The sequence below is a fragment of the Lithobates pipiens genome, unplaced genomic scaffold (assembly GCF_037356315.1).
Source record: "Lithobates pipiens isolate NorthernLeopardFrog02 unplaced genomic scaffold, aLitPip1_a1.2 Scaffold_18, whole genome shotgun sequence".
Taxonomy (NCBI): domain Eukaryota; kingdom Metazoa; phylum Chordata; class Amphibia; order Anura; family Ranidae; genus Lithobates; species Lithobates pipiens.
The window spans coordinates 66,419,760-66,441,288 of NW_027507758.1; the positions used below are offsets into that span (position 1 = coordinate 66,419,760).

General features: G+C 43.6%; 1 protein-coding gene across 1 annotated transcript in view; it reads left to right on the forward strand.

Moving 5' to 3' along the window:
- The window catches only part of CENPF (centromere protein F), a 55,383-nt gene that overhangs the window by 26,776 nt on the left and 7,078 nt on the right, over nucleotides 1-21,529 (forward strand). Inside the window, exons 12-18 of the mRNA XM_077485764.1 lie at nucleotides 1,897-4,142; nucleotides 8,036-11,371; nucleotides 13,923-14,075; nucleotides 14,392-14,568; nucleotides 18,607-18,759; nucleotides 19,425-19,569; nucleotides 20,844-21,341. Coding sequence (XP_077341890.1) covers nucleotides 1,897-4,142; nucleotides 8,036-11,371; nucleotides 13,923-14,075; nucleotides 14,392-14,568; nucleotides 18,607-18,759; nucleotides 19,425-19,569; nucleotides 20,844-21,341 — 6,708 coding nt within the window. The remainder of the gene's footprint in view (nucleotides 1-1,896; nucleotides 4,143-8,035; nucleotides 11,372-13,922; nucleotides 14,076-14,391; nucleotides 14,569-18,606; nucleotides 18,760-19,424; nucleotides 19,570-20,843; nucleotides 21,342-21,529) is intronic.

The following is a 21,529-nucleotide window of genomic DNA, read 5'->3' on the forward strand; positions in this document are numbered from 1 at the left end:
CTAATGACACTGGCTGGGAAGGGGTTAACATCAAGGGGGATCAAAGGGTTAACTGTGTGCCTAACAAATGTTAATGTGTGTAACGTGTGCTGATTTTTACAAAATATTTCCTAAAATGGCATGCAAGGCCTTAAACCCGGGAGCAGGAAGCGGTGTACCAGTATGCCGCTTTGCCTGTATGGGCCGCCTGTCCGCAGTTCATTGTGGGGGGGGGGGGGGGGAGTCCGCAAGTGGTCAACCACTCTACGACCGCTGTAGATGTGTGTGTATATATTATATTATAATATAATGTGTGATCCTGCACTTCTGTCAGTAAGGAAGGCAAGGATCCTGTTTTTCTGCAAAGCAGGGACATGGATCAATGCCTCTAGTAAAAGCACCTCCCCCACACTGCACAAAGACAGTTTAGACCTGTGATGGCGAACCTCGGCACCCCCAGATGTTTTGGAACTATATTTCCCATGATGCCCAACTATACTGCAGAGTGCATGAGCATCATGGTAAATGTAATTCCAAAACATCTGGTGGTGTCGAGGTTTGCCTTTTCTGGTTAACCCCTTGATTGCATCTGATGTTAACCCCTTCCCAGCCAGTGTCATTTGTACAGTGACGATGCACATTTTAAGCAGTGATCACTGTATTGGTGTCACTGCCAAAAAGTGTCAATCTCCAATTTGTCCACCGCAATATCGCAGTCTCACTATAAATCACTGATCGCTGCCATTACTAGTAAAAATTCCATAAATATATGCCATAGTTCGTAGGCACTATATCTTTTGCGCAAGCCAATCAATATATGCTTGTTGAGGTATTTATTTTTACCAAATATATATGTAGCAGAATACAATATAATAATTTTTTATTTCTTTTCAAAATTATCACTTTTTTTGTTAATAGTGCAAAAAAAAAGGGAAAACTGCAGATGTGATCAAAAAACACCAAAAGAAATCTCTTCTTTGTGGGGAAAAAAGACCTACATTTTACTTGGGTTCAGGAGGAGGAGGAGGAGGGGGGGGGGGGGGGGGGTTTAATTTTTCCGGAGCTGAAGTTTTTAAAGAAACCCAACCAAGAAAGGGAGACAAGATGAAAAATTGTAACTACAGAGTGTGTGTGTGTGTGTGTGCGCGTGCGTGTGTGTACAACACCCCAATGTATGAGCTACAAATCTCCTAAATAATGTGATTAAAGCGGGAGTCCGCCGGGACTCCGCGTTTTTTTTTTTTTTTTTTTTTTTTTAAAGCCAGCAGCTACAAATACTGCAGCTGCTGACTTTTAAAATGGTGACACTTACCTGTCCAGCGTGCCTGCGATGTCGGCACCCGAAGCCGATCTGTAGATCGCTTCTCGGGTCCTGCCGCCGCCATCTTGGGTATGGGAATCAGGAAGTGGAGCCTTTTGGCTTCATTTCCCGGTTCCCTGCTGCGCATGCGCGAGCCACGCTGCGCAATAAGGACGGTCCCCGCTGCCTCTGGGATCTGTGTGTTTTCCCAGCAGGCAGCGGGGCACTTGCGGAAAGGGGCGGGCACTTGCGGAAAGGGGCGTAATCTACGCCCCTTTCCGCAGAGAGCTATCCCGGAAGTGGGTGCAGTTACCTGGATTATCCAGGTAACTGCACCCCCCCCTCCCCCCTGAAAGGTGCCAATTGTGGCGCCGGAGGGGGGGGAGGATTCCGATGAGCGGAAGGTCCATTTTAGGGTGGACCTCCGCTTTAACCACAGCTGAAGGCTTGCAGTACTGAGTTTGTGTATTGGTTCCGCAATGTGTTTTAAAATTTGAAACGGGGTAAAAGGTGACTTGTGGAAAACTGTTTTAGTCTGAATTGGGTTATAACATGCAGCACAACTTGAATATTCTTTGTTTATGAAATATTTAAAAGAACGGTTTCTTGTTCTGCAGACAAAAATAGCAATTTGGAAGCAGAGCTGAAATGTGCCCTACAGAAACTACATAGTCAAGATTCAAAATCTGAAAGCTTGCAAAATCTGAAGGTGACCCTGGCTAATCTGGAAAAAGAAAGAGATCTTGCACAAGACAAGCTAAAGAAAATGGAGAATGATGTGGAAAAGACCAAGAACGCCTTAACTAAGATGGCGGAGGAGTCGCTGGATTTGAAGAAGCAGCTTAATTGTAAAGAAAAAGAATGCCAAGATTTAATCAATACAAATTCTTCCCTTTCCAAATGGAAGAATGAGCATGAAAAAGATGCTTCTCGGTCCTCTATAGAAAGAGAAGAAATGTTGGCAAGGGTGAAAGAGTTGGAATCTTTGATCCAGAGTCATACAGACCAAGTAAATGCTCTAGAAAATGACAAGCAGAATCTTCACACACAGGTAAAAAATATGCAAGAGCTTGTTAACTTGAAAACCGCTGATCTAGAGGCCCAACAAGTTACATGTTCAAAAATTCAACAGCAACTCGAATCCGAAGGGCAGAAATACCAAAATGATATAGACTGCCTGGTAAAGCGGATATATGAACTGGAGGCTGAAGTTAAACTTCGAGAATCGGCTGACAGTTCGAGCCAAGTGTCCCACTTGGAGAGTGAATTGCAGAACCAGAAGAAACTATGTGCCGAATTACAAAGTCAACATGATGAACTTCTGAAAAGCAAAATGGATGTTCAGTATGAAATGTTACAAATAAAAGAAAAGCACGAGAGCTTTGTCTCTGAATCTCAATGCCAGGTTGAAAGCTTACAAGACAACATATCCTCCAAGCAAAGTTATGTTGATTCTGTTGTTTCTACCATCAGGGAAAAGGAGGAAGAAATTGTCATGTTGTCTGAAAAACTGAGACTTGCTAATTCAGACTTGGAGTCTGCTAATCAAGGTAACAAAGAACTTTATGATCAACTGCAGGAGCTGAAGCAGCTGTCTGAGTCTTGGTCCATAGAGAGGGAGTCGTTAACTGCGCTAATTAGTTCAAGTAAAAAAGAAATTGAGATGCTAACTGCAGACAACAAACAAATTAAAGAACTCGGCGTTCAGCTGAATGAGAAGCCACAGTTGCTGGAAGTAAATGTTGACTTGGGCCCTGTGATTGACCAAAATGGGAAACTGGATTGTGCTGACAGCATGGAGGAAGAATGTGCCACAGATGGCAACAAAGGTGTAAAGGAAAGTTTGAAAATGGAGCTGGAAGAATTCAAAGAAAAGTTGGACAGGATTCAAAAGGAGAACAATCGTCTACTTGGAGCTAATGAGGAGCTGACGGCACTGGTGGAAAGCCTCCGAAACAATGAACTTTCACTTAATAAAATCATGGAAGAGTTAAGAGCGTCTTTGAAGGACAAAGAAATGTCTTTGAAAAAACTTCAGACTCCGTTAGAATCTCCAAAAACAGAGTGTGAGACTGACTCAATACTTGTAAAAGATATCAACAAGTCTGTCAGTATCCTAAACTCGCCAATCAAAGATGCTGAGGGCCATATCCACGCAAGCGCTGAGCAAGAAACCTTGCTGAGCACCAATGGTTTGAAAGAGAGACAGAGCATTGGTATGGATGGAAACCAAACTATAACGTCTGAAGTGTGTGATTCACTTTTTGATGATAGTAAAATACTTGATGATGTAAATGAAGAGACGCTTCCTTTATCGCTGGTACCACAGCACTACGAAGGGAACGAGACTTTGTTGGTACATCTAGACCAGCTGACTTTGACGAGCACAGATGATGTTACCAAGTCATTGTCTCAACTCCTGGAGTTAAACCAACTTCAGACCCAGCACACAGTCTCCCTATCTCCTTTTATTTCTCCATCTGTTAAAGTCAACAGCGATGAGACTTGTGGAGAGACAAAGAGAGATAGAAAATCTATTTCCGGTCAGCTTGTTGACTTGATTCTCCAGCAATCTCCTGAGAAGCAACATGTTTTGTTTTCTCGCTTGACCAACGAAGACCCCTGCAGTGTAAAAGACTTGCTTACAGTTTATCAGGTGGAGCTGGATAACCTACGCAAACAGCATTTGGCTGACATTTCAGCATGGCAACAGAAATTAAATGATCATGCATCAGAAATGGAAGCAAAGTTGTTGGGAGAGAAGGCTCGCAGTGACCAGTTGTTACAAGAATTAGAGGCTGCAAAGCTTGAACTCCAGATTCTTGACTTAAGTGCACGTTCCCTATTGTTTGATAGCGAAGATGTAAGTATGCATGCAAGCTATTTTATTTCACAAGAAGTTTTATTGGGTTTTAATATTTTTTTTTTTTTATACAAAGTACAAATCTGCTGGTATAGACATAAACTGAGAGTAAGAGAACATGACAGAGGCCGATACACAGTAGCCAAACATCATAACAATACACAAAGGATCATCACACATGAATAGAAGGTATAAAATTGTACAAAGCTACCCTCAGCATAGCGTACAAGGCTTTCCGGTGATTTGTTTAAGAAAACTTCATCTGAGTTAGAGCAGCAATGGAAAGGTATAAGGCAGGATTAACCAGAAAGAAAACCGAACACCAGAAAGGGAAGGGGTAAAAAAAGTATCTGCCTGTAGTCCATAAAGGCCTGTAGTTAGAGAAAAAAAGTGGGGGGGGCAAAGGATAGTTTGCCTGGGGGGAGGTTCCCTGCACGGTCCAGTTTGCTAGACAACCCATCAGACCACCTGAGCAGTCAGATGGCAAGGAACGGTCAAGTAAAGGAGGGGAAAAGGGGGAATAAGGGCAAATGGGACTTTATATGAAACGCAACACTTGGGTAGGTTGAATCACTCAAATATTATAGTAAATATATTTATTAACACAATTGAGCATAATGTAATAAATAACATGATTAGGTAAAAACATAGATAATACAGAATACAGATAAACATGACTAAAGCATCATATAGTAAAATGGTAAACATTATTGCACATGGTACATGGTATATCAGCAGTATACTCAAAATTGTGTAAAAACATTATAGGTAAATATTTAATCGGTGATTCAAGCTAGTAAAACCCATGGTATCCGCATGTTTGCCGTGGCATAGTATCAAATATAAAGCTCAGCACGTTTCGTGGGTTGTCTCCACTCATCAGGAGCAGCTATACATATGGTGTGCCTATAATAAGTTGTAAATTAAATGAATAATCAATGATAATTGATTAGAAAATAGGGAGGGAGATCTGTATACTGGATAGTCATGTTCTCATATAAAGCCCCAACTTCTCGTCTTTTTCTAAGGAACGGTCCAATTGATAGGTGTAAATTATTTTAAAGACAAATATGTTCTTGCTTTCAACTTAAAACGGAAGGGAAAAAAGGTTAAAGGTACATTATGTGTACATTGCATCACTGGCTCATCAGTTGGACTTTGCCTGCCTTGTTGAAACAATATCTGTTTTATTCATAATGGGGGAAAAAATAATAAACCTGGTATACTTGCCTTCTCTGTGCAATGGTATTGCACAGAGCAGCCCAAAATCTTCTAATCTGGGGCCCTCCACCAGCTCTCTTGGCTGTTTTTTCTTCTCTCTGTGCCATCATAGGAAACCGCTTTCCATGGTGGCACACCTGTGGGCTGGGTGTGTTCCTTAACGCACGGCTTGGCCTCCACCCCCTGCTCCCTCTTCACAGGAATTGATTGGCAGCAGCAGGAGGCTGCATTGGCTCCTGCTGCTGTCTCTGAGCCTGTGAGGGGAGAGAGACCAGCATTACTGCAGACGGACATAGTGCTGGATCGTGATAGCACTCAGATAAGTATACAGGGAGGTGAGGGGGCAATACAACTAGTACAACGTTTTTCACCTTCATGCAGGGAATGCATTAATATAAAAAAATAAAAAAAATCTAGCCTTTTAAGAACCACTTAAACTTTCCCAGAGAATTATTGTATAATACAGCATATACAGTTGGCTCGGAAGTCCAGCTGCAGGAAACTAACATTCCTTTACACAGTCTGGTGGGACAGACTCCAACTTGCAAAGAGAGTTCTAAAGTTATTGAGAGATCTAAGAAACTGACTGGAGATTCAGCTCACCAGCATTCACCCACAAATGAAATATGAGTCTTTAGGTGGGATTGGCTTTTAACTAGGCCTTTAAAGAGGAAGTAAACCCTGATGAGTTTACTTCCTCTTTCATTCCCTGCAAAGGCAAAGCATAATGGACTACTATGCATCGCATAGTAGCCCATTATGTGTCACTTACCTGACACAGGAGCCAGCGAAGTCACCGCTGTCCCCTGTAGTCCAGCGCATCCATCTTCTCGGTGGGGTCTCGCAGCTCCGCCGCTGTCATTCGGCGAAGCCGCGATGGCGTCACTCCCGCGCATGCGCACGGGAGCCGACACGCGCGGCAGCTCCGCCGTTGGAAATGCCGCGCTCAGTGCGCCTGCGCGCCGCTGTCTACGGCGCATGTGCCGTAGACAGCGGTGCCTGTCTTTGGGCAAATATCTCCTAAACCGTATAGGTTTAGGAGATATTTATTGGATCTACAGGTAAGCCTTAATCTAGGCTTACCTGTAGGTCAAAGTGTGTTGTAAGGGTTTACAACCACTTTAAAGCGATAGTAAACCGGAAAAAAACTAAAAATCTCCCTCCAAATGAATGTCCTAATGTTCTAATATGCATCGCATACTAGCACAATATGTGAAACTTGCCTTAAAACTAAGCCCACCAGTGGCCCGCTGACAGGGCTTCCATCTTCATCTGGTCTTCCTTCCTTCCTGGTTCACGGGCAGCTGCTGTTTGATTGACCAAGCCCTGATAAAGCCACTAAGCCAGTAAGAGTGTAGTGCGCATACGCCGGTGACATCGCTGCTGAAGTGAATATCTCCTAAACCGTGCGCAGGAGATATTTACTGTACCTACAGTTAAGCTTTATTGTATGCTTGCAGGTATAAATACAAAAATGGCCTTTACTACTACTTTACCCACTTGCCAACTAGAGGTGCACATCTTCACTAGTCTCACGATTCAATTACGATTATCCTGTCTACGATTCGATTTGATTCCGTGATACAATATAAGTGTGCATGGGTAAAAACATTTTATCCAAAAATTCACGCAGTCAGAAAAACAAAATTTTTCATCAGAGGGATGAGGCAGACAAATGGTTGGATCAGAGGCAGAGGGGTGATGGTAGTGGAGGGATGGGATCACTGACATTGGCATTTACCTGCTCTGTGTCGATTCCCCCCTCCTCCATGGTGCTTGGTGTGTTTTTTGTTTTTCTCCTTCCGGTGTCTCCAGTGAAGCCCCTCCCCCTGCACTGTACTGACTGTGAGGTCATCAGCTGTCTTTCGTCTTCAGGGAGGGGGCTTTAGCCACCATGCAGGCTCTGCCTCTGTGTTTCTCCCTGAGGAGCAGAGCACTGCGCGGAGCGACGGATGACGTCAACAATCGATTTGGCCGGCTTGCAGCATCGCAAACGCCCGAATCACGATGCATCAATGCTGTTATTATATTCAACACTCCTATTGCCGACCAGCCTGCACAGATATACTGCGGCAGGGCAGCTCTATTGTGCGAATCGCCGTACCGGCATGGTGCTTCATGTAAGAGCTATAGCAGGCGTAGGTGTCGCCAGAGCCAAAGCGCGTAGCTTGCAGCCGCGATGGCCACCCGCGATTGCTCCACAGAGAGGCAGAACGGGGATCTGCCAGTGTAAACAAAGCAGATACCCATTCTGACAGGGGAGTAGAGAGATCGTCTGTTCCTAGTGATTAGAAACAGTGATCTCTCGTTAATCCCAGTCAGTACACCCCGCCTCCCTAGGCAACACGTAACCCTTTGATCGCCCCCTAGTGTTAACCCCTTCCCTGCCAGTGTCATTTATACAGTGATCAGTGGCTATTTTTAGCTCTGATCACTTTAATAATGTCACTGGTCCCAAAAAGTGTCCGATCTGTCCATCGCAATGTCGCAGTCCCATTAAAAACGCTGATCACCACCTGCTCATTAAGGGGGTAAATCCTTATAGGGCTGAAGTTGTTAGAGGGTAATCTTGCCTAGAAATAATAAAATAAATGGGTCTAAGAATGGGTTAAACAAATGACTAGTGCTTTAGTTGGGTCTTGATGTATTTTTTTTTTTCCTTCCCTAATTAGATAACTACGAGACTTGATGCCACCAATCAAAGCCTCTGCACTATTTTGCCCATTGGAAGACTTTCGCTTGGCAACCATGAATCCAGAAAAAGTGAAACTCCAAAGCAAGGCCAGGAAAAACCCCAAAATAGTTCTGAAGGAAGCACAGAGGATACTAGCAAAGAGGAAGAGAATGAAAACAAAGGGAACAGAAGGTCTTCTAGGCAGAGGAAGAAAAGAAAAACTAACACAGCAGATAAGCCTAAAGCCAGAGGAGTTTCTGAGTCTTCCCAGGTAAAGACTCCGGAGTCTTCAAACGAAAGGGAGAATCTTCTTCAACTTCTTAAGGAAAAAGACAAGAATAATCAACGCTTGATAATGGAAATAAAAGAGCTTTCTTTGCAAATTGAGATACACAAGACAGAACATAGCATTAAGGAGGGTCAAAATCAAGAACTAGAACAAAAATCAAAGGAACTGGAAAATGAAAGATCTCAGTTGTTGGAAAAAATTGACTTGATTTCCACCGAAAAACTGCAGTCCTTGAACAGAATTGCTGACCTTGAAAAAGCTCTTCATGAAACAATAACAGGGATGGGTCTGCTCAAAACAAAGATTTCAGAGTTATCAGAAATAAGAGACCGTTTAGAGCTGTCAAATGAGGAATGGAAAGAAAGCTATCTTCAGGCAGAAAATGAAATAAGAAGAACTAAGTCAGAAAAAGCAAATATTGAGAATCATGCATTGTCTCTAGAAGCAGATCTGGATTCCCTTCAGTCTAAATGTCAGCATTTGCAAGCAGAAAGTGAAAGCCATTTAAGATCTCTAAATGGTTTGGAAGACGTTCTCAAAGGAGTCCAGGCAGAGAAAAATCAGTTAACTCAAGAGCTGGAAAACTTAGTGGAAGAAAAGGAAGAACTCGAACAAATGAACACAAAACTAAAGGAAAGAGAAATTGAGTTGGAATCCAATAAGGAAAACTCCAAAGAGCTCATAAAGATATTGGAAGCTGATATACGATCTTTGAAAGAGCAGATGGAGGTGGCAAATTTGACTACAGTAGAGTTAACGGCAGAAAGGGACAACGTGACTCGATTACGGGAAAATGAGACCTTGCAAATTCAAGAGCTGCAAAGTCAGGTGCAGCGAGTACAAGAGGAAAAGCAACTTCTGTTCCATGAATGGCAAAAATTGGAGACTCAGCTGAGTTCCTCTAATGAAGAAAAGGCTGAAATCTCTCGCTTACTGGAACGCTGCCAGGCAGAGAAGCATGAAATGACCACCAGATTGAACTCTGCTCAGGAAGAAGTGGCTCTTATGAGGACAGGAATTGAAAAGCTTAAAGTTAAAATTGAGTCAGATGAAAAGAAAAAACGTCAGGCCACTGAGAAGCTAAAAGAAAGTGAGAGGAAATTTGACAGTCTCAATGATAAGATCGAGTCTTTGGAGCGGGAGTTGGTCATGACCGAGGAAAATTTGGAAAGCGCTATCCTTCAAACTGAAACTGCAACGGAGGAGACAGAAAGCTTAAAGTCCCTAAAAGAAGCCCTGGAGAAGGAGTTGAATACGTTAAGGAAAACACTTGTGGATCTTGAAAATGAGCTTCAGAATAGTCGGGCAAAAGTCCTTGAATTAGAAACTGCCATTTTTACTCTTACAGAGACTCTGGAAAAAAGAGAAACCGAGCATACTCAATTCAAAGAAAGTTCTGAGAAGGAACTTGAGATGCTTCAAACTCAAATGAATGACACTTGTAAGCAGAAAGCCCTTTCTGACGAGAAACTTGAAGCAATCATAGTTGAGCATTCTGTAATAAAAGTTAAGATGGAACAAGAGCGAGAGCAGTTGATACAACAGTTGGAAGAAGCCCAGTTGGCCAGTAGTGATCTTAGGGAATCTGTAGATAAACTCTCATTGGAAGTAGAAGAGTGTAAGCTTCAACTAGCTGAAAAGATGCAACATCTCACAGCTCTTGAGAGCCAACTTAAAGATTCTGAAGAATGGGAATCCAAATATTCTTTAGAATGCTCTCGGTTTGAACAGGTGACGGAAAATCTGAGAAATGAAAAGATGAATTTGCTGTCAAAATTGGAAGAATTTGAAAACCAGTTACAGACTGTGACAGCAGAGAATGACTCTCTTCAAGCTATCATCTCTGACCTCAAACTATCCTGTGAGAATTTGGTTACACAGTTGGAATCTGCAAATTCTGAGAAAAGAGCTCTTCTAGAAAAGAAAGAAGCTGAGCATGCTCAATTCAAAGAAAGTTCTGAGAAGGAACTTGAGATGCTTCAAACTCAAATGGATGACCTGTGTAAGCAAAAAGCCCTTTCTGACCAGAAATGTGAAGCAGCCCTAGCTGAACAGGCTGGAATCAAAGATGAGCTGGAACAAGAAAAAGCACAGTTGGTACAACAGTTGGAAGAAGCTCAGGGGACCAGCAATGACCTCAAGGAATCTGTAGACAGACTTTCGCTGGAAGTAGAAGAATGTAAGTTCCAAATAGCTGAAAAGACGAAACATCTCATCGCTCTTGAGACCCAACTTAAGGACTCAGAAGACCAGGAATCAAAATACTCCTCAGAATGCTCTCGATTTGAACAGGTAATGGAAAATCTAAAAAGCGAAAAGATGGATTTGCTGTCAAGGTTGGAAGAGATGGAAAATAAGTTACAGACCATGTCAGCAGAGAATTTCTCCCTTCAAACTATAATCTCAGACCTCAAAACATCCTGTGATAATTTGGTTACACAGTTGGAATCTGCAAATTCAGAGAAAAGAGCTCTTCTAGAAAAGAGAGAAGCTGAGCATGCTCAATTCAAAGAAAGTTCTGAGAAGGAACTTGAGATGCTTCAAACTCAAATGGATGACCTGTGTAAGCAAAAAGCCCTTTCTGACCAGAAATGTGAAGAGGCCCTCACTGAACATGCTGAAATCAAAGATAAGATGGAACAAGAGAGAGCACATTTTGTACAACAGTTGGAGGAAGCTCAGGTGACTAGCAATGACCTCAAGGAATCTGTAGATAGACTCTCACTGGAAGTAGAAGAATGTAAGGTGCAAATAGCTGAAAAGACACAGTGTCTCATTGCTCTTGAGACTCAACTCAAAGACTCCGAAGATCAGGAATCAAAATACTCCTCAGAATGCTCTCAATTTGAACAGGGGATGGAAAATTTGAAAATTGAAAAGATGAGTTTGCTGTCAAGTTTGGCAGAATTGGAAGACAAGTTACAGACCATGTCAGCAGACAATGACTCCCTACAAGCTATCATCTCAGACCTCAAAACCTCCTGTGATAATTTGGGAACACAGTTGGAATTCGTGAATGCTGAGAAAAGAACACTTCTAGAAAAGGTATGATTTTATAAATTTTTTGGTGTTTTATTGTTGTGCATTTTGAAAGCAACCGTTGAACTAATTCTCATTCCCTGTGCACTTTATAAACTTGCTTTGCAAAAATGTTTTGCCCTAAACTTGAAATCTGGTAGCTGTAAAAATACAATTTTTAATACACGTGTGTATTCTTTTAATAATATTTAAAGAATACTATGCTTTTAGTACTGCTCACTTTAGATCTTTTCTTGCAGTGGGTGAACCCTCTGTGTCACAGAAGTTCTATTCTTCCTGGCAGTGCAGTTCCAGGGGTTATACTTCAGCCTGTACTCAGTTCTCAAAGCAAAGTGGGGCATTTGCCCCATCTCATATTTCAAGGCCCTAAATGTCTTCATTCATGCCCAGAAATTCTATATGGAATTCACCAGGTCTGCCATAATCACTCTCCATCAGGGAAACTTTCTGTGTACCACAAGGATGCATACTTTCAATTCTTAACCTTCCTTCATCTTACTGTGGGTCCTCTGCACCCCCAGTATATGGCCCTGTCATTCAGCCAATCTTCTGCACTTCGAGTATTCGCCAAGGTGTTCGTGCCGGTGCTAGCCTTGCTGCATGCCCAGGACATTCCAATTGGGGATCACGTGGATGAACCCATCTTAAGAGATCAGTTAGTTCATGCTTTGGCCAACAATGTAACTTAAACCGTCCAGACCATATACAGGGTTGGCTAGGTCCTAAACCTTTAGAAGGCAATGTTGGAACCAAATCATCACTTGGAATATTTAGGTCTTATTCTAGACACAGCTCAAGCCAGGGTCTTCCTCATAAGAAACTTCAGACTCCGCTCCCAGACTCGCTCTTCCCCCAACTCTTGATTTCTGTATGAGAATTCTGGGTCTAATGGTAGCCTCCATTTTGAGGCAGTCTCTTTTTGTCCAGTTCTGCTCCAGGCCTCTACAGCACCACATAATATTATCATGGAACAAAACAGTCCAAGCCTTGAACAGGCTGGTTTGCTACTGTTACAGCCACTAGCAATAATCACTGTGTTCTCCTGGCGGGGATGAGCTTCCCCTGCCCCCACTGAGAGAACCCCATTTCTCCATGGGAGGGATTCCCCTGTCAACACTGTCTGTGTTGATGGGGGAATCAAGCGATTTTTTTCCCATGTTTGCAGAAAATTAAAATGTTTTTGTACCCTTTTTTTATTTTTAATTTTTTTTTTTATTCATGGCTGTGGTCTTAGGCAAAATTGTGAGTGGGCTCACTCCCTTGGTGGAGAAGCAACCCCACATGTGAATGGTCTCAGGATGCTTTACTGTTGGCATGACACAGGACTGATGGTAGCGCTCAACTTGTCTCCGGACAAGGTTTTTCCGGATGCCCCAAACAATCGGAAAGGGGATTCATCAGAGAAAATGATTTTTCCCCAGTCCTCAGCAGTCCTATCCATGTACCCTTTGCAGAATATCAGTCTATCCTTGATGGCTTTCCTGGAAAGAAGTGGCTTCTTTGCTGCCCTTCTTGACACCAGGCCATCCTCCAAATGTCTTCTCACTGTGTGTGCCGATGTCCTCACACCTGCTTTCTGCCATTCCTGAGTAAGTTCTTCACTGGTGGTGCTCCGAACCCACAGCTGAATGAACTGTAGGAGATGGTCCTGGCAATTGCTGGACTCTTTTGGGCGCCCTGAAGCCTTCTTCACAAATGCAGTGGAAATGTTTTTTTATGGAATTAAGTTGATTTTCATGGGCAAGAGGGACATTGCAATTCGTCTGATCACTCTTCATAACATTCTGGAGTATATGCAAATTGGCACCATAAAAACTGAGGCAGTAGACTTTGGGAATTAATGTTTGTGTCATTCTCAAAACTTTTGGCCACGACTGTACATTTCTTGGAGTTCGTTGAGGGGCACAGGTCCGACCCCCTCTGTCTATGATTATTCCCTGGTACTGCTTTTTCACAAAACTGAAGCATACAGGGAGTAGAAGGGGTTATATTAGCCTGAACAGCATTTTTTAAAATTTTATTTTTTTGTTGCCAGTGTTGAAAACCTACCTTCTTGGTAGCAGTATAACCCAACAGTCTCTGAATCCCTGTTAAAATCCCACTAACTGTGGGAACACTAAACAACCATTACATATGTATTCTTCTCTAGGGCATTCTGAGATGCATTACTTTGCTCCTTAGTTTATTGGTCTGTTGTGCCTGAAAACAGTTTGGGGATGGCCCCTTCCTGTTCCAACATGACTGCGCACCAGTGCACAAAGCAAGGTCCATAAAGACATTGATGAGTGAGTTTGTCCCACATCAGTGCCTGACCTCACAAATGCACTTCTGGAAGAATGATCAAACATTAATATAGACTCCTAAACGCTGTAAACAGCCTTCCCAGAAGAGTTAAAGCTGGTATAGCTGCAAAGGGTGAGCCAACTCAATATTGAACCCTATGGACTAAGACTGGGATGCCATTAAAGTTCACGTAAAGGCTGTCCCAATACTTTTGACAATAAAGTGTATATTTCCTTCACCAGTTACAAATGTCTCACTTTTTTTTATATTGCAGGTGGCTGAACTGACCGAAAACTGTTCCAACCTACAAAGTAAGTTGCATGATGCTGATCTGCACATCAAAACTGCTGAAGATCAAAGCTGCCAAGATAAGAAGGCACTGGAAGAGGAGATGCAGGTGATCAGGCGGCTACACGAGCAGAATAGCGTGAGTGATTCCATACTTCTATTGCTAGAAGGGCTGAAATGGACTGTTTTCTGTATGTGACTTGGTTACCTTTTACTTAACTGTTCTAAGGCCTTGTACACTTTAGGTTGCCACTTCAATAAGAACAATGTGTACAGCAAGCTTTTCTAAAGGATCTGCAAAGCTTTTGTTGAAGCCTTTAAAGCAGCTTGGTGTTATGTATTTGCTGGTAATTTTGTGTTCCTTGACATTCCTCTTTATACATTTTGCAGTTCATTGTCAGCAATGTAACTTTAAAGATCTGGCTTTTCAATTGAGAATTCTTTGCTCTGTTTAGGCTCAGCTCCATTCAGCTACATCCCAAACTGCAGAACTAAAAGAGACCATCACAAGTCTGCAGAGTGAACTGGAATCTCAGGCAATCGCACACAGGAATAATATTATGGAGTATGAACAGCGTCTTCTTCAGACGGAGTCTATCCACAAATCACTTCTGGATGACACGGTGAAACAGGTGATCACTTTAGATATATTGCTTGCGTAGCGCATCGCCCGTAGGAGCTGCTGGATAGTAGGAATCCCCCACCCTGCATAGCCAGGCACACCGAATCTTCACAGGCGCACTTGAGACGGGGAACGGTCCAGCAACTTTGTTTTTGTGTTTTAATTTGGGCGTTAACTACTTCCCTCCCGGCCAATGTACATATACAGCCGGGTGGGTGCCCTCTCCTTCTGAGTGGACGTTCAGGAATGTCCTTCAGAAGGAGGGGGATCGCGTGCCCGCGCAGCAGCTCAATCCCGATGCGCTCATGTCACCCGGACACGGCGCATCTCCGATCAGCAGGAGGGTTCTGTGATTGGCCCTCCTGATCACATGACGGCTGTCTCCAATCACAGCTGTCATGTGATTTAAACAAACAGCCGGTTGCTAGGCAATCGGCTCTCCTCTCCTCACACGGAAGTTGTCGCTGAGGAGAGAAGAGCAGATCGTTGCAGCCGGCTGGTTATCAGTGAGTATAAGCTGTTTTTTACAGCTTTTTACTCACTGATCACCAGTCTGGTGTAAACACGCACATCTCCAAAACACACATGTCCCCAACATACACATGTCCCCAAATAATAAAAACACATGTCCCCCACATATGTCCCACTAAAATCACATGTCCCAATGATGATCTGCACACATATGTTCGTGATCACCTGCACACATCTGTACATGATCACACAAACCAATTATCATACGCTTTACAGAATTTTTTTTCTGTTTCAATATTTTTATTGAAAAGTTGAATAAAGAGGAATAAACAAGAGACTACAATCTGCTCCTTGTGTGCCCTTCGCAGGGGCTACAAAGCATGAATATAAAACCAAAGGGCCAGCCATCACATTATACTTATAATAAACAGAAGAAAAGGAGGGAATATGAGTAGGGGATGGTATCGAGACTGGATCCAGAACCAGGCAACTCGTTCCAACAGAATTTTTTTTAACAAAAGCATGTAGCAGAATACATTTTGGCTTAAATTTATGACAAAATTAGATTTTATTGGATTTCTTTTAAAATAGAAAGAGGAACATATTTGTGTTTTTTTTTTTTTTTTTCACTTGTATTGCAAAAAATAAAAAACAGAGTTGTTAATAAATACCACCAAAATAAAGCTCTATTTGTGCAAACAAAATGCTAAAAATTTCATTTGGGTACAGCGTAGCATGACCGCGCAATTGTCATTGAAAATGCAAGAGCGCTGAAGTCTGAAAAATGGTCTGGTAAGGAAGGGGGGCGAAAGTGGCCTGTATTGTAGTGGTTAAACTTGGATGGGGGTAGGTGTATAAAGGGATGCCCACTTGACTGGAACAAGCTTCTTCGGGGACACTTCAACTGTATACACTATCTGTATACACTCCCCTTCCTCCAGCACATCACTTCTAGCTGGGTCTGTGTTGCTTTTGGCAAGCAACACTGTTTGATTAATCTGTCAAGTAGAGCTGCAACTAACGATTAATTTGTCTGTTGACTAATCTATCGATTATTTTTTCGATTAGTCAACGGCTATCCGATTATTTTTTTTATTTTTATTTTTTAATGAATCTAGTGGGGTTTTTTTTTTTTTGGATTAGCTAATTAATCCTTTGGATAACCTTGAGAGTATTGTATTGCAGAGTATTGTATTGCAGAGTATTGTATTGCAGAGTATTGTATTGCACAGTATTGTATTGGCTTGACTGGCAGAGTATTGGCTTGACTTGGCTGGCAGAGTATTGGCTTGACTTGGCTGGCAGAGTATTGGCTTGACTTGGCTGGCAGAGTATTGGCTTGACTTGGCTGGCAGAGTATTGTTTTGCATTGCAGAGTATTGCATTGCAGAGGCTGGCAGAGTATCGGCTGGGTATGGAGGGATGGCTGCTTCCATCCGACCTCTCCCCTCCACTGCACAGATCAGTACAGAGAGGGGAGAGAGAAACCGGCGTCATGTCATGACGCCGGTTTGTTTACAAGTGATCGCTCCGTCGGAGCGATCACATTGTAAACGCCTGGGTGTAGAAAGATGGCCGCCGCTTCAGAGCTAGTCCGAAGCCGCGGCCTCTCCTAAGGCCGAGACCGTGGAGCGGATCGCGGCATGTGCGCTCGGATCACGGATCGTTGACGATCCGTTGCACCCCTAGGGACGGCGGCACGGAGGGGGAGAAGAGAGGGGGACGGCGGCACGAAGGGCAGCGCTAGATACCAAGCACTGCCACCACTGTGACGCATCGACGCCCAAAACGCACGTCAACGTATTTTCTTAGTCTACGTAGTCGACTACGTCGACGCGTCGTGGCAGCTCTACTGTCAAGACACTCAACCAGAAGCCCCTTACAGGCAGGGACCGCAGGTCCCTTTGGTTGTGTAGAGAAAAGTCCAGTGTCCAGCTACATTCCTGTGGCTACTGATCCCAGCACCACCGCTTCAGGCACTGCAAGCCCACCTGGCTGCAGCTGCTCCTTTCACTAGCCCCCCCCTGGCTACTTCCCACAGTCCTCCCAGACTGTCTCACTCACCAGCCACCCAGCTGTTTTCTTCCTGGAGATCCCCTGGACATGATAGCTGGCTCCTGCTGTCCTCACTCTTGCTCTCGTGCCTCTGGACAGGATTCCTCTGTGTGTCTTAAGAGGATCCTTCCAGCACCCGAGCCCCAGGCCTGAGGTCACACACATGACATTTTTGAATGTCCACTCTCATCCACTCTCTAGTGTGCTCCCTTCTCTGTATACACACATACGCTTTTTGCAGACCTCTGTCCAGGTTCCCTGCCCGTGATGGTGGACAGTCCTGGTCCTGAACACTGCCGAAAATGGTGCTCGCTTAGTGATGTCAGTGTGGTTCTCTGTAGTATACTGTGAGTCCGGGGGGTTTGCTGATGCAACCCAGGGGGTTTGTTCCGGACACCCTGGACTCCAAGGAAGTGAATTGAAGCATGTTGGGTGCAGTTTAACCTGGAAGAAGACCAATACTGGATCTCAGAGTAGCAAGCTTGAGAGGGACATTGCTGGAAAGGAGGTGTGTTATGTATTGCAGCAATAACTGGGCAATAGTGAGGCAATACTCCCCCCCCCCCCCCCCCCCCCCCTAATTTTATGAGCTGGATTAGTCTTTTTACATGCTGCTGTTAATACAATTTGTTAGAAATTGGAGTTCTGTCCTCACCCTAATATCTTTTTCTCGAAAAGTTAACCGTGGGTCCCAGCAGACCTATAGGCTAAGCCCTGCTCCAAGGAGACCTGCCTTGATTGGGATCCTGCGGTTGTCTGCTCTGTTACACTGGTTGAAAAGATCATATTCAATATGTGTTTAACCATCCAGGGGGCAGAGCCACATTGCTCAGAGGGGTCTCTACTATGATATTCCTAGCTGCAGATGAGAAGAAGCTGGGGGTTCACATCATTGGGAGGAAGAGCTGCAGTGATCAGGGAAGGGTTTAACTTTTGACCTTACCCTGATTTCAGTTTTATTACAGGGCATTTTATCAATCACAAAGGCATCTGGTAGGGAAAGCAAACCTAGCATTTTGAATAGGCGACCTTTTTGGAGCCTCCCACCAGGCATCCTTCAAAACTCGAAGGAACCAGGTGGGTCAGCCAAACAGCAGCTGCAGCCACCAATCTGTGTTTCTGACAGCAGCAGCTGCCTTCTTTCAGAATACAATGGTCAGGAGGAGAGATTGGTCCAATCTTATAGTGAATGGCTGGCTTAAGCCTTCTCTGCAAAAAGCTCTGAAATTTATGGTAACGGTTTTTATCGCAATCTGAATCACCACCAGATCAGCAATAGAGGGGAAATTGGTGACACTTATCCTATCCAAGAGGGGATTTCATTTACTTTTGATAGACCTCCTCTCTCTTTCTGTTGAATTTTCATGGCATGAAGTATAAGGAAATATCCCCATGTGGACAAAGATGGCAGAATAAAAATCTCCAACAGACTTTAACCCTTGCCTTACTTTTTTCAAAACAAAGTTTTAGGCTTTCAGTATAGTTTAGGCAACTATTTAATGTATGTATTTTTTTATTTTAGCATAAGGAAGACCTAGATGGTTACCAGAAGAAGCTGATCTCCATGGAAGGACTTCTCGCTGCCCAGATACAGGAGACTGATGGCTTGAAAGCCAATAACACCGAAGTGAACAATTCATTGTGTCAGGCTCAGGAGCAGCTGGTAGGACTAAAGGTAAGTGTATGTTTGGCATACGAGACATCTTAGGCCCCTTTTTACACTGACGGACGGATAGGGTCTGCCTGTCAGTTTTATAGGCGAACACGATTGGTCCATCCGTTACCCTCTATGGAGTGACATGCGTCTGTTGACATCCGATCTGATTCTGTCCGCTAAAAACAGATGGATTGGGGGTCAGTTCCCCACCTGTCTGGCGAATCGGGTTGGATGACAACGGATAGGCGGTCTGTTTAAATCCGACTGCCCATACAGGAGAGCGGGCCGTGGCTATGCCCGCTCTGCATAAGCGGAGCTGACACAGACCTGTCATCTGCCTGCTCAGCAGGGATCAATGGAGAGACCCCCCGCCGAGCAGGAGGATCCGCTGGCAGAGAGTGCCAGTGTGAAAAGGGGCCATACACTGTGTGTTCCAATTCCTCAAGCCTATTGATTTAACAGGGAAGGAGTGTGAAAACCCTGACATGACTCTGTTCTCTCTTCCTGTCAGCGAGCTGCCAGAGTTCGATTGACAGCCGTGTGAAATGCAGTAAAACCTGATTGGTTGACGGTGTTGGACTCACCCTCTCCAACCGTTGATTGAAAGAGAAAATAAGAGTCCTCAATCCAAGGTACCCTCTATGTTCTAAGCGATTAACAGTGTATTGATTTATTTTTATTAGGCTCGTATTGATCACATGACAAAGGAAAATGCTGCAGCTTCTGAAGCCCTCAATCGCTGGGTAAACTCCTGTAAACAGCTGGAACAAGAGAAAGAAGAGCTCAAGAAACACATCACACAAGAGGAGACCTTATCACACAAACAAAGTATGTGACTTCGTAATAATGCATAACAGAACTCCATTATAATCCTTCAATTAGTTAAAGTGGTTCCTTATATTTACCTGAGCCTAATCTCCATCTAGCTCTCCCAGCTCTCTCCTCAATGGCTCAGACACAGCAGCGGGAGCAATGGCTCCCTCTGCTGTCAAACACAGCCAGTGAGGAAGGGACGGGGATGAGTCAGGGATCTCAATGGACACACAGAGCAGGGCTCAGGAGCGAACACGTTTAAGTGCCCCCATAGCAAGTTGCTTACTCTGGTGGGCACTTAGCAAGGGGGAGGATCCAGAAGAGGTGGGTCCGTGTTGCTCTCTGCAAAACCATTACACAGGGCAGTTTAGTATAACATGATAGCTTTTGATGGCAGTGATGTCAACCAAGAGTGGACTCCAGACCACTCTACGCTAAAAACGGGTCACAGGTGTGCAAAACAAATTGCAAAAAAAAGTGACAATCAAAGTCCAAATTGATATCAAGAGTGTCAGACTACAGAACATCTTCACTTCTAAAGTGTCCATGCTCAAAAGAGCTTGAGTGATGCCAAGAAAGTGCTTTCCATCGCCAACACTCCACTCCATACAAATGGTGTGCTGTAGTCTGACACTCTTTTGATATCACTTTGGCCTTTGTCACTTTGAATTGTACTAATAATTTTGTTATATATATATATATATATATATATATATATATATATATATAATATATATATATTTTTTTTTTTTATACTCCTAATTAGTTGCATGTATCTTAGGGACATTTGGGTTTTTGTTTGTTTTATTATTGTTTAATTTGAAGTGTGTGATCAAGGCTTTAATATTAAAACATCTACAGGATGAGGAACTGCAATCCAGTGAATGAAAGGGGGGGGGGGGGGGGGCAGGGACTGTCAGACTTGTAAGGAAAGAATTTAATGATGGTAGACATCCTGCAGCCAGGATATAAGGTGGGCTCTATCAGACTTGCAGCAGCTTTTAATGCACACTATGAGAAGCTCACAGTGTGCAGTGAAATCAGATTAAGTAATTTCAGTACAGAAAAGGAGCCTGTATAAATGTGCAAGATAGAAGGGAAAGCTGAAGATTTGCTTTAAATAAACATTTGAGTATTCGCCCATCAGTGCTGCAGCCCCCTTTAAACATAAGTGAATGATACATATGGGAGCTTAAAAAAAAAAAATCTGTTCAGCCAGCCACTACCTGGGTACAAGTTTTCATACTCTGGTTAATTAAACCTTTTTTTTTTTTTTTTGTCTGTTTCAGAAGAAGGAATGGACACTAGTGCAGATGACCTTGTATCAGAGATCGAGGAACTGAAGCAGTGCTTGGAAGAGAAGACGCAGGAGGCAGATGACAGCATTGAGAAATACTGTAATCTAATGATTAAGACACACAAACTGGAGGAGAGCAATGACCTGCTGAAGAAACAGGTGGACTTCTTGAACTCAAGGATGAAAGGATTTGAAGTAAAGGAAGAGCAAGGCGGTCCATCCTCCGTATCAGACCAGCCATTACCTGACGGCTGTCCACTCTCAGTATCGGACAAACCATTAGCTGGGGCAGAGAAGAGACCCCGGAAGAGCAGAAGATCCACACAAGGATCTGGGAAACCAACTAATAAGCGGCGGAGAGACTCTGATAACGCAGGGAGTGCGCCCACAACACCCCAGTGTGTCTCCAAGAAGGTGAAGAAAGCCCCCATTACCCTGGCAGAGGAAGAAGAATTTGAACCTGATGGACTTCCCGAAGTTGTGAGAAAGGGTAGGTTTGGCGGGTGTAGACAAACTCATCCATACCTTGTTGGGCAGTGTGCCGTACAGCAGGAATGTCATCCAGAGGGCCATATTTGCCCAATTGAAAGAAGGAACATTAAAGGGCAACTCCAACCTCTTTATCAAGTGGGAAAACTTTGAACATGTCAGGTTGTGTCCCCCCCCCCCCCAACTCTT